At 35.5% G+C, this 11,238-nt stretch overlaps 1 protein-coding gene across 2 annotated transcripts; it reads left to right on the forward strand.

The window, feature by feature from the left end:
- Window positions 1-3,046: 3,046 nt before the first annotated feature.
- On the forward strand, window positions 3,047-9,919 carry LOC128863626 (putative odorant-binding protein A5). 2 transcript variants are annotated; one of them, XR_008454617.1, is made up of 3 exons: window positions 3,047-3,196; window positions 9,005-9,547; window positions 9,770-9,919. XR_008454617.1 is itself a non-coding variant. In XM_054102874.1 (2 exons), the coding sequence occupies exons 1-2, from the start codon at window positions 3,053-3,055 to the stop codon at window positions 9,482-9,484; spliced, it is 624 nt and encodes a 207-aa protein (XP_053958849.1). In that variant the 5' UTR covers window positions 3,047-3,052; the 3' UTR covers window positions 9,485-9,919. The 2 variants fall into 2 exon arrangements, 1 of the variants encoding a protein (XP_053958849.1); XM_054102874.1 differs by having other exon boundaries at window positions 9,005-9,919.
- Window positions 9,920-11,238: the final 1,319 nt, after the last annotated feature.

Here is an 11,238-nt window from a genome sequence, read left to right on the forward strand (position 1 = left end):
TGAGGGATTGTTTTAGTGGCTACACCATTCGACGCAGTTGATAACGGTCGCTGTAAGTCTGAAAGCATTTTGAACCCGACCTCACCCACTAAAAGAAAGGCGCATCTCTAGCTGCTCTCCTGAGTCATTCATGCAATTCATTCTACAAAGCAGCGAGAAATGGACGGTAGCATGCGATGTTATAGCGAGGTGACGAAGACTAAGGATCATCGAAAGGCTACGGCATATGAGCCGACGACTAATCCGCTAATCAGGAGGATGAACCTGCAGGTTCTTTGAATTCACTTTAGTTCAATAGGCACCAGTTACCTGCAGGGTTGCTTACGCCAGCAGACAACGTTAAGAAATTGTGCTGACACACCAACTGAACGACAGGTAATCAATTCAATCGATAAGTGTTCCCTTCTACTTCTACTTCTGCTTGTACTTCTACAAGTACATACAAGCACGAAATGTGTACCGGAAGCGAACTGATACATTAGCAAATATATTTAGTGCGCACCTCGAGTATTATCTACGATTTCCTTTCCCACCTACAAATACGCACTTTGTTGTTTTTTCCCCTTCCTTTATTTTTTATGGGTGTGCTGGGAAAGGTGACAAAAGGAGCACTGGGAAATCGAGGAAGTGCAACGCTGTGTGTTGATTATAGTTTTCCTGGAATTTGTTGCAGCAATAACAAACACTTCTCTTTTTATGACAAGAATTTACCTATGCCTGTATTGAGAATAAATAAAGAGACTCGCATTGACACAAAATTCGTGTAAAAGAATGCAAGAATGAAATAAATTTGTAAAGGGAGGAGATAATGAGATAAAAAACGCCTTCATTGGAAGTGCAGTGCAGAAAATTGGCGGCTCATATTTTTGAGACACAACAAATTACGGTAGTAAGCAGGTGCTGAGGTGCGGAGCTATTGAAGCAAATGTTTGTTGAATGAATAATATTGGATTTGAAAATGAAATTATTTCCATTCACAATACGAGAATGATGAATGGGGCCGACAAACATGGAAATGATACTGAAATGAAAACACAAATACTAACAAAAATAAGTAAATAAAAAAATATAATAATTTTTACATTTAATGGAAGGCTTTTGTCAATATAAATACACAAATAATGGCAGACAATTTAAAAAATCACTTTAGCAAAGCATAACAATAACTGTAAAATTCTTTAAATTAACAATAAAACACGCACACAAATGTACCCACATACACACATCCATATAACTCTTACCACGTAGCAATAATACTCCGTGCCGCGTTGACTGTGCCCCATCGAGCGCATCTCCAGGTGGGGGATAGGGGAAAGTTCGGCACTGGCACTGACGGGTACAACATTGCCAGAGGCAGGCCAAGCTTTGCTTGCGCTTTTTCTATAATTTTTGCTGCTTCATTGCCAAGAAGTGGGAATAGAACACACAACTTTCACATCAATAACCGATATGCGCACGGTCGCCTTCAACTGCTATCACACAAATATATTGGGTTGGCAACTAATATAAGTAACTGCGGATTTCACTCATAGTGGGCTTCAGTTGAATTTTTCGGTTTGCAGACGTAGTACAAATGTAAAACACATTTTGTTATTTGATAGTTGGCAATTCAGCTATCAATCAGTAAAAAAAAGTTGTTTGATCGGTTGCGTTTCGCTTTTGGCGCTCCTTGAAAAATTGAAAATCCAAAGGAATATTTTCGTCATCTTTTGCTTTCTGATTTCCGCAAAGGGAAAGCCGCATGGCAAGCTCATAAAAAGTTATGTGCTGTTTATGGTGGTGAAGCCTTAAAAGAACGACAGTGTCAAAATTAGATTGCCAAATTTCGTTCTGGTGACTTTTCACTCAAAGATGAAAAACGCTCTGGTCGTGCAGTTGCAGTTGATAAGGTCCTAATCAAAGCAATAATCGATTCGGATCGTCCGAGTACAACACGTGAAATTGCAGAGAAGCTTCATGTGTCACATACATGCATTGAAAATCACTTAAAGCAACTTGGCTATGTCCACAAACTCGATACATGGGATCCTGACGAACTGAAAGAAACGCATTAACAGCTTCGATTTGCTAAAAAGACGTAACGAAAATGTTCCATTTTTAAAACGACTGATAACTGGCGATGAAAAATTTGTTGTTCACACCAATATCAAGCGGAAAGAATCGTGGAGCAGGCCAGGTGAACCAACTCATACAACATCAAAATCTGATATTCATCAAAAGAAGGTTGTGTTATCAGTTTGGTGAGATTAAAAAGTAATTGTCTACTTTGAACGCTTACCACCCAACCGAATGATCAATTCTGATGTCTACATTAAACAACTAACGAAATTGAACAGTGCAGTTGAAGAAAAGCGACCCGAATTGACAAATCGAAAAAGATTTGTATTCCATCATGACAATGCAAGGCCACACACATCTTTGGCCACTCGGCAAAAATTATTGAAGCTTGGTTGGAATGTTTTTTGCCACATCCAGCATATAGTCATGACCTTGCACCATCTGATTACTTTTTGTTTCGATTTTCACAAAACTCCTTGAATGATAAAAATATCCAAAAAGATGATGATGATGTCAAATTGTACCTGATTCAGTTTTTTGCTAATAAAAACCAGAAGTTTTATAAACGTGGGATTATGATGCTGCCTGAAAGATGGCAAAAGGTTATTGATCAAAATGGGCAATACATTACAGAATAAATTTATTTAGTTCCATGAAAAAATTGTCTTTGATTTTCTAAAAAAAATCCGCAATTACTTAGTTGCCATCCCAAAATCTACCAACAAATACTTACATATTTACATACCCATATTTCCATTTTCATTCATGAATACAGCAATTTTTGCAAATAAAATATTTATTCTCATTGCATTATTGCATGCAACTAATAACAAAATCATCCGCAAATTAAAAGCAATTTGATTTTAGTACGCGACTTTTTTTTATTTATTCTTGTTCTTCCTTTTCAATTATTATTCGGTAGCTTTTATTAAAAAAATATATAAATAAGCATTCAAGAGTCATAAATCAGTATTCAGTATTAGATTTTTCAAAAATGTGGCACCAAGCACAGCGCTTTTTATTTTTCTCGCTTGTGGCAAGTTCTACGCTAGCCGAGGACAGTGAAGTGGGAAAACTTTTTCGCGACACGGAAGTGGTGCCAGATGTGCTGGAAGAGCCGCCTAAAGAGCTGCTGAAGGTTTGTGGGGCGGATTAGTGAAATAGTAAAAAATAACAACAAAAAATATAACTAAAACGAACTAAAATCTTAACAGAACTTAATTTCTAAAGCCTCGTTTATCAGACCACCACTTTTGCAATTGTCTCGAATTTTTAAGCAATCAATAATTTTTGCTTTAAATATAATAATATTTTCTCTAATTTAATTTTTTAAATAATTTTCGAAGTTCCAAAGATTCAATAAGTTGTGCTTTAAATATACGAATATTTTCTGTTTTTAAAAATCGTTTAAAAAAACAAACAAAAGAAGATTTTTTTATATTTCAGACAAAAATTATTGTGTGGTTTGAAAGTTCGAGACCATCGCAAAAATTCTTTTCTAATAAAACTTGGCTCTAAAAATTAGTTTCTGTTCAAATTTTAGTTCCTTTTTGTTATTTTTAGTGCCCTTTTGTTACTTTTTAATTCCTTCTTCATTTTTCTGAGTTTCATCTAATAGCCAAATTATCATAAAATTAAAGCACTTTGGGCTCTGTACTGATACTTTTCTGAAAAGAGATGAAAAAAGTGATTGCCAGATTGTCGAAAAATTATAGCACTTTAGGCTTTGCAATTTACTGATAAACAGAGAAACTACTAAAATAGTAAATTCAAAAAGGCAAAAACGAACAGCATTTGAATTAAGTAAATTGGCATGGCCGAAACGCAACAGGGGTCGTTCAAAATGCCTGCTAAAACTCACAGAGAGAATGCAATTACTTTGATAAATGTATTAACCGGTCATTGCCTAATAGGTAGCCATGCAAGAAAGTGGGAGTTCCATACTACGATTATTGTGGAAGCTGCTTTTTTATTATTCTATTAAACACCTCCTTTATGAGGAAGGATATGAATGATAAGCTAGAAGAAGATTTAACACGCCTATAGTGCATTTTTAACAGATGTAGCGGATATAGCAAATGCCAAACTAGAAGTTATGCTATTATTTGAAAGCCACAGGGCGGTGTAAGAGGGATCTCATAGTGTAAGGAGAAGTTCCAATGGTGTCAAAATGGACCTACAACAGGTCTAAGTGTGTCATATTGGTAGTCACCAGACCTACTTACCTACCTAAACTTTACACTGATACTCTTCTAAAACGGTATGAAAAAAAAGATTATTGAATTCTGTGGATGAAAGAAATTGTTTTTGGAAAATCGCATTTTTCTTCATTCAAAAAGTTTACACTAAATATTGGCGCAAATATTACCAAAAAAGTGTTATGTTTTCAGCAGTACTAAATGAGTGGTTCTTGTCCAATTAGAAGAACACGCCTACTTAATTTTAGTAAAAAAAAAGGGTTAAGATGCGACTGATGTGGACTTCTCTCAGTGCAGAGGTACTAAATATAATTTTCTTGTTCACTTCGCTCAGAAGCATAGGACGTCGGTCACACACTTTCCTCGTAGACGGTTCTGGGTTGCTGTGTTTGTGCCGTAGAATTTGGCCGACTGCGATCTCTGCTCCCTTACAGGTTACAGTCCAGTGCCATTCTCGTGATGCTATCTGGTGGTATTCTAAGCGTGTGACCTATCTATCGCCCCTTTCTGCTTTTGATTTGCCATTGGATGGGTTCCTCATTCGTCGATCTCCACAACGCTATAAACAACGCGTTCGGTGTTCGGACAGTATATTTTAGAGATGATGAATTTGTTAGCTAAAGATTGTAGCCTCTGTGTGATGCTGTTAGAGACAAGTCATGTTTCACTTCCGTACAACAATACTGACTTCATGCATGAGCTGAATATTCACAGTTTAGAGCGCCTGAAGATTTGCAAACTCGCCCATTGCATCTTTTCACCTGAACGCCGCCCTTGCTTTGACTAGCTTGCACTTTACATCTTCATCTGCTCCGACATCTGTCGTGATTGTGCAGCCGAGGTAGCACAAGCTTTCGACAAATTCCTTTCAACATCCCTTCAAATATTCCGCCTGTTGATTTTTGCCTCAAATGGCGTTTTCAGATTTTTCAAAAAGTGATTAAATTTAACGGATTTTTTTACTCGTCTAGGTTTTATTTATATTTGTAGGGAGTAATAATAGCTTTTGGATACAGTTTTTGATTAAAATAAACTTATTAGTTACAGTCAAATTCATATACCTAAATATTTTTACATCAATTCATTAAGAATAAAAGTAAAAAAATAAACTCACTTCAAGTACATTAACATTTTTACATCAATTTATTGAATTTTGTGTTATTTTATGGCAGTCAAAGAAACATTGAAGACAATAGTATTTTTCACATGCTACGCATTTCAATGTGGTTTGCGGTTTTTTCCTGGTATCCTGTTCTCTACCCGACTCTTCAGCTATTCTTTTGTAGCCTATTATACACCGACGGCGCTTTGATCGACCGAGATCCTCCAATCTACGAGCTTTTGGTTCTAGTACGTCCAATTCATGATCCTTTTCGAATAAACTTTCAACAATTTTTTCCTTGAATTCCGTTATTGATAGTTTTTCATTGGTTACTTCTTTATAAGCCACAAAAGCATTCACTAAAGCCGTTCCTGTTATTAGTTCTATGGCAAGTTTCCTATACCATTTCAAAGAACGGCGAAGACAGGTATTGTAAGATTTCATTTGGTCAGATATATCTATGTAGGATGTGTATTTGTTATATTCAACTACATTTTTTGGTTTCAATACTTCTCGTTGTCTTTGTTTTACTTGTATCATTTCTTCCCCATACTTCGTACTTAGGATAAGAACGTCTCTTTTGTTTTTCCACGTTTGAACCACAATACCTTCCTTGGATTAAATTTTCGGTTTGATCGCAGAGTACCAATCAAATGCGTTTTATGTTGCAGTAAAGTATTTGCCAAGCTAACAGATGTATAATAGTTATCTGTACAAAGTGTACGACCCTGATCAAGTAGTTTTTCCATAAGGTCCATGACAACTTTAGATGGTACACTCATGTTTTCATCCTTCGATTTTCCACAGTATACCTTGAAATCATAGGTATACCCGTATTCCAAGCACAGCTTGAATAGTTTAATTCCAAACTTGTGACTTTTATTTGCAATATACTGGCGGAACTTTAGTCTTCCGCGAAAGGGTGCAAGTGTTTCATCGATACAGACATATTCAGATGGAATAATATGTTGCTGAAATGATTCCCGAAGTTTTTCTATTAATGGTGAAAGCTTATGTAACCTATTTTCTGTCAAATCCTCATTGTTGTTGAAATGCAGCATTTTCAGCAATAATTGAACACGATTTCTTGGCATTATGCTGGGCAAGCAATTCTGATAAATCGACTTTTTCTGCCAATATGATTGCAATGAAGGATATGGGCACAACCCCATCCAGATGGTTATACCGATAAGTTTTCCAATTTCATTACGATTAGTTGGTTCCATTTTTGAATACGGGAATTCGGCAAAGAGTCTTTCTAGGTGCATTGAGAAGCATAGCGATTTGTTTCCAGTACCTAAACACAAACAATTTTAGATATTGAATATATCTACCTGCTTCCAATGGCGACAACTTACAATTAGGTACAATATATCGTTATTTACAAACAATTTGAAGAAGTCCACTGACTCTTTATTGTACATATCGTATAGCTTACTTTGAAAGCCAGAAGACTCTTCGGTGAAAGAAAAATTTTTAAATTTGTTTCCATCTGCAGGATACCAGTAAAAGGTACTCCTTTCGTTTGTGTGAGATCTGTTTGCTATATTTTCAGATAAATTTACTTCTTCATTTTCTTCTTCGGAATCGGAAAATTGCAAATTTTCAATAACACTCGAAAACATTTGATCAATAGCGTCCATTTCGCGTCTTGAAGTTGATGGTTCATCCTCAAAGATTTACTTCTGCTCTTTTTTTACGAGGAGGTGGTTCGTTATATTCACTACAGTCGGAATCACTTGAGCTTGGTTGATATTCATCATTCATATCATTATTAGCAAACGGATCACTCCTCTCATTTTCCTCATCGGGCATAAGTTCTTGCCATAGCGCAAGTGTATGCTCTTGTTTTTTTTCATAAGACGACATTTTTTTACTTTTTCACCGACGCCCACAGAATCACTAACTAATTATTCAGTCAAACAATTTGAAATCAAAATAAACGCTAAAGCTTGCAAGCTAAAACATGATAAAAACGGTTTAAAGTGCAAGGAAGAATGTGTGGTGACACGTTGGTCTCATGTGGCACAGAAGTTCTAACGATCCATCTCCTGGCCCTGTGAGACCAACGTGTCACCATAAACAAAAAGTACCGCTATTTATAGAATATTACATATTATATATTTTAAGAAAAATCGGATATTCAGAATTGTTGAACAATATTCTATTGTATATTATTATGTAAAAATAAATCGTGGCCTCATTTTTTTTTTGTTGTTAACGCGAATTTGCAAAAATTAGTATAATAATTTTTATTAAATATAATAAATTTTCATAAAAAGCAGTTTTGAGTTAAATATCTTCGATTCTTTTTAACATTGAGGCAATGTTTTTGCTTTTAATTGTTTTAGGATAAAATATAACTTCTTTGAAAATTTCTTCTGAAAAAATTTAATTTTTTCTGCAGAAAATTTTTGGAAATGTTTTGTTTTTTTGTAATTAAAAAAAAAAGTATCCCCTTCAGAGTTTTGCTTTTTGTTTAATGATAGCTGAATGTTTTTAATGAACTTAAATAATTTTGAGAAAAAATTAATAATTTGCTGAAATTGAAATAATGCAGAAAATTACAGTGTAGAGGTTTTAACGTGAAATATGTTTGTTTTTATTGTTTTTAATATACTTTGTCCTTACAAATAAAAATAAGAATATATTAAAAAAAAATTTTTCTAACTAATATATTTTAATACATTTTATCCTTAAAAAAGTAAAAAAAAGGAATGTTGAAAAATTTTTTTTTTTAAATTTTGTTATTGAATTTTTATAAATTTTGTTTTTTATATTTAACGATAAAATAAATACAAGAAAAATTATGAATAAGGAAAGACTTAAAAGAAATTAAAAAAAATACAATACATAACAAGAAAAAAGGAGTAAAAAAATTGGAAAGAAAAAAATGTTTCTATATTTGATTTTAATTTTTAAGGTTTAAATATATTATAAATATTTAAAAAAAAAACAAAATTATGAAGTAAATATTAAAAATATTTTGTTCAAAATTTTCGGGGAAAATTTGTTGTTTGTAATTTTTTTCTTTTCTTTCCTTAATAACTGAGACTATGGCTCAGTAATCACTGAAAGATTCTTAGAGCGATTTCTCGAGCTAGATTGAAATGTATTCAGCGGATCACTGAAAAATCCTGCTCTAACTAAGCGCTTTGAGTATATCAGTAAGCTGACATATCATATTTTATTTTTCACAAACTCGCTGTGCATTTACCGGGCCTTAATTTTCTTCCTATCCAGTATTGAGTCTCCTTCTAATAGAAGCGCAAAGAGCAGATGGAGTAATCCAAACTGTCAAAGCATGTAGATATGTCACCAGAATTTACAAAATGAAGCACCCCAAACTCTATAACTATGTAAGACCAAAAAGAAGTGACATAAACATATATATTCAAGTCACAATTGATATATTTAATTACGCACCAGTCATATGAAAAGGAATCTATGCCCTTATTACAGCCGATGCACAACTATTCCATCCTTAAAGCACTTTAAAATGCTACTCAGAAAAATGTTGATGCTAGATTTGCCTTTGAATAGATATCGGTTCCAATTAACAGTTTTTCATTACATAATTAAAAAAATTTCAATTTTAAGTTACAATAATTCGTTATTAAAACAATCCTCCTATATTTTCTTCCAGATTGTGTACGACAACGGACTAGAAGTCGGCAAGGGCAAGGAGTTCACGCCCACTCAAACTAAAGATGAACCAAAACTAGATTGGAACGCCGAACCGAACTCATATTACACGGTTGTGATGAGTAACCCGGACATCCCAAGTCGCCAGAATCCTTTACTACGTGAGTGGCTGCATTGGTTGGTAGTGAATGTACCAGGTACAGATATTGCCAAAGGGGACGTCTTAGATCCCTACATTGGACCAATGGCACCGAAGATGAGTGGAGTGTTGCGATATGTTTTCTTAATCTACAAACAACCGGAAAAGCAAACATTCGATGAGCCCATACTCACCAATACCGACGTGACTGGTCATGAGAAATTCTCTTCTATGATTTTCGCTGAGAAATACAACATGGAATTGGTGGCGGGTAATCTGTTCCAAGCACGTTGGGATGAATATGTGCCGAAGTTGCACAAGCAATTCAGTATAAATTTGTGAAAATTGTATTGAAAAATCAGTAAATGAGTGGAGCGAAAGTAATGGTAATGGAGGAGAGGAAAGGTAATGGTATATGGGAAAAATGGCATGTGGCAAAATTAACGAGTATGCCTAAAAGTAGATTTAACTTCAAATGCTTTGGCCGAAATCGTGTTAGGGTATCTATTCAACAAACATTAAGTAGCTTTGATTTTTTTCTAATATATATTTTTTAACATTCCTGAAAACAACCAATTACGTATTGCATAAGAGTTCTTGAATACATTTTAGCTTATCTACTTTTAGGTGCTACGTTTGTGAAGGTCTTGGAAGTATGAATCTTTAGTTTACTCGAAAAATGGTGGTGCAAGACAATTTTTGAAATATTTTAAGTTTGTATAATTTGTAGTTGAACACTTTTTATATTTAATAAACACTTAGCCTATTTTACGAACATTCCAAAAAAAATTGAAACGATTTATATTTCAAACGGGTTCAGTTGGTCAACGTGTGAGAAACAATATATCGCAAATATCGTGCAGTGGAAGGTTGAAAAGCAAAGGGAATTTAGGACCAAATGTTGAAAGTGAGTCAGGACCTTTAGCTTTCAAGCAAAGTAGTAGAAAGATGGATTAGATTAGATTAGATTTTTGGGGGGCTGGACAAGTCTAAGCACTCAGTGAGTACACCGCTGTACTACACCCGGTTAGATATCAGTAGAAAGAATAGAGATAGGAAAGATAAAAGGTGGGTGGTAGGTAGGTTTGGCAGCCGCTTCGCACATAGAGACAACGATGCCACTTAGACCACGGAATGGGTCCGTTGTGAGCCAAGGTGGGTTGTAAAAACGGATAAATTAGTTTGAGGTCACTCTTCCACAAATCTCTCGGGTTCATTGATGAATCTTAAGAGATCCGGAAGAGGAAGAGTATGAACTTTGTCCATACTCAGTGTATCGCAACCCAATATCCTAAGTCTGATTCTGGAAAAGGCAGGACAGCTACAGAGAAAATGCTCTGCAGTGTCGTCATTCTCAAGACAGGATAGGCATATCGGGTTGTCCACGACCCCCATGGTAGCCATATGCTGACCACAGGCGTTGTGCCCTGTGATTACACCCACCAGTACTCTCAAGTCCTTCCTGCTGAGTTTTAGAAGAAAGGTCGCTGTTTTTCTGCTTGGTTCTTTCACAAAGCACTTGGCTACTCTGCACGAGTTAAACTCAGACCAACGACCTCTGTGGCTAGACCTCATGAAGTCGTCAATCCATAGTTGAATCGATGTGGAATTGACATCTAGTGGCATACTTGCAGAGCCTTCATTTGCCAATTTATCACCGAACTCGTGCAATACCACAATGTCCAGGCACCCAAATAAGACTCACTTTGTTGTGTTTTGCAACACCCTTCAGTTTTGTCTTACATTCACCGACTAACTTCGAAGAGCAGCGTGGGTTAGCAAGGGCTTTCAGTGTAGCTTGACTGTCACTACAAATTCCAATACTGTTGCCCCGCCACTTTTTCTCAATTAGCCACTAGGCCACATTCAAGATGGCATACTTGTAGATTTCCGTAAGGAATACCGTGGCTATCTGTCCTGTGGCATAGGAGTACTTAGTGTCTTCGTCTAAGTACCATTCAGATCCGCTTCCATCACTGGTTTTGGATCCGTCGATGTAGAAAGTGTGCTGGTATCCCGTTAATAGGTTCTCTGGGCTTAACCATTGATCTCTATCTGGGATCAAAACGTGATACTTCCTACCGAAGCTAACGACA

The sequence above is a fragment of the Anastrepha ludens genome, chromosome 5, assembly GCF_028408465.1.
Source record: "Anastrepha ludens isolate Willacy chromosome 5, idAnaLude1.1, whole genome shotgun sequence".
NCBI lineage: Eukaryota > Metazoa > Arthropoda > Insecta > Diptera > Tephritidae > Anastrepha > Anastrepha ludens.

Coding starts and splice junctions, on each gene's coding strand:
- LOC128863626 (XM_054102874.1), top strand. CDS start 3,053: ATGTGGCACCAAGCACAGCGCTTTTTATTTTTCTCGCTTGTGGCAAGT. Junction 3,197..9,004: donor CGCCTAAAGAGCTGCTGAAG/GTTTGTGGGGCG, acceptor ATTTTCTTCCAG/ATTGTGTACGACAACGGACT.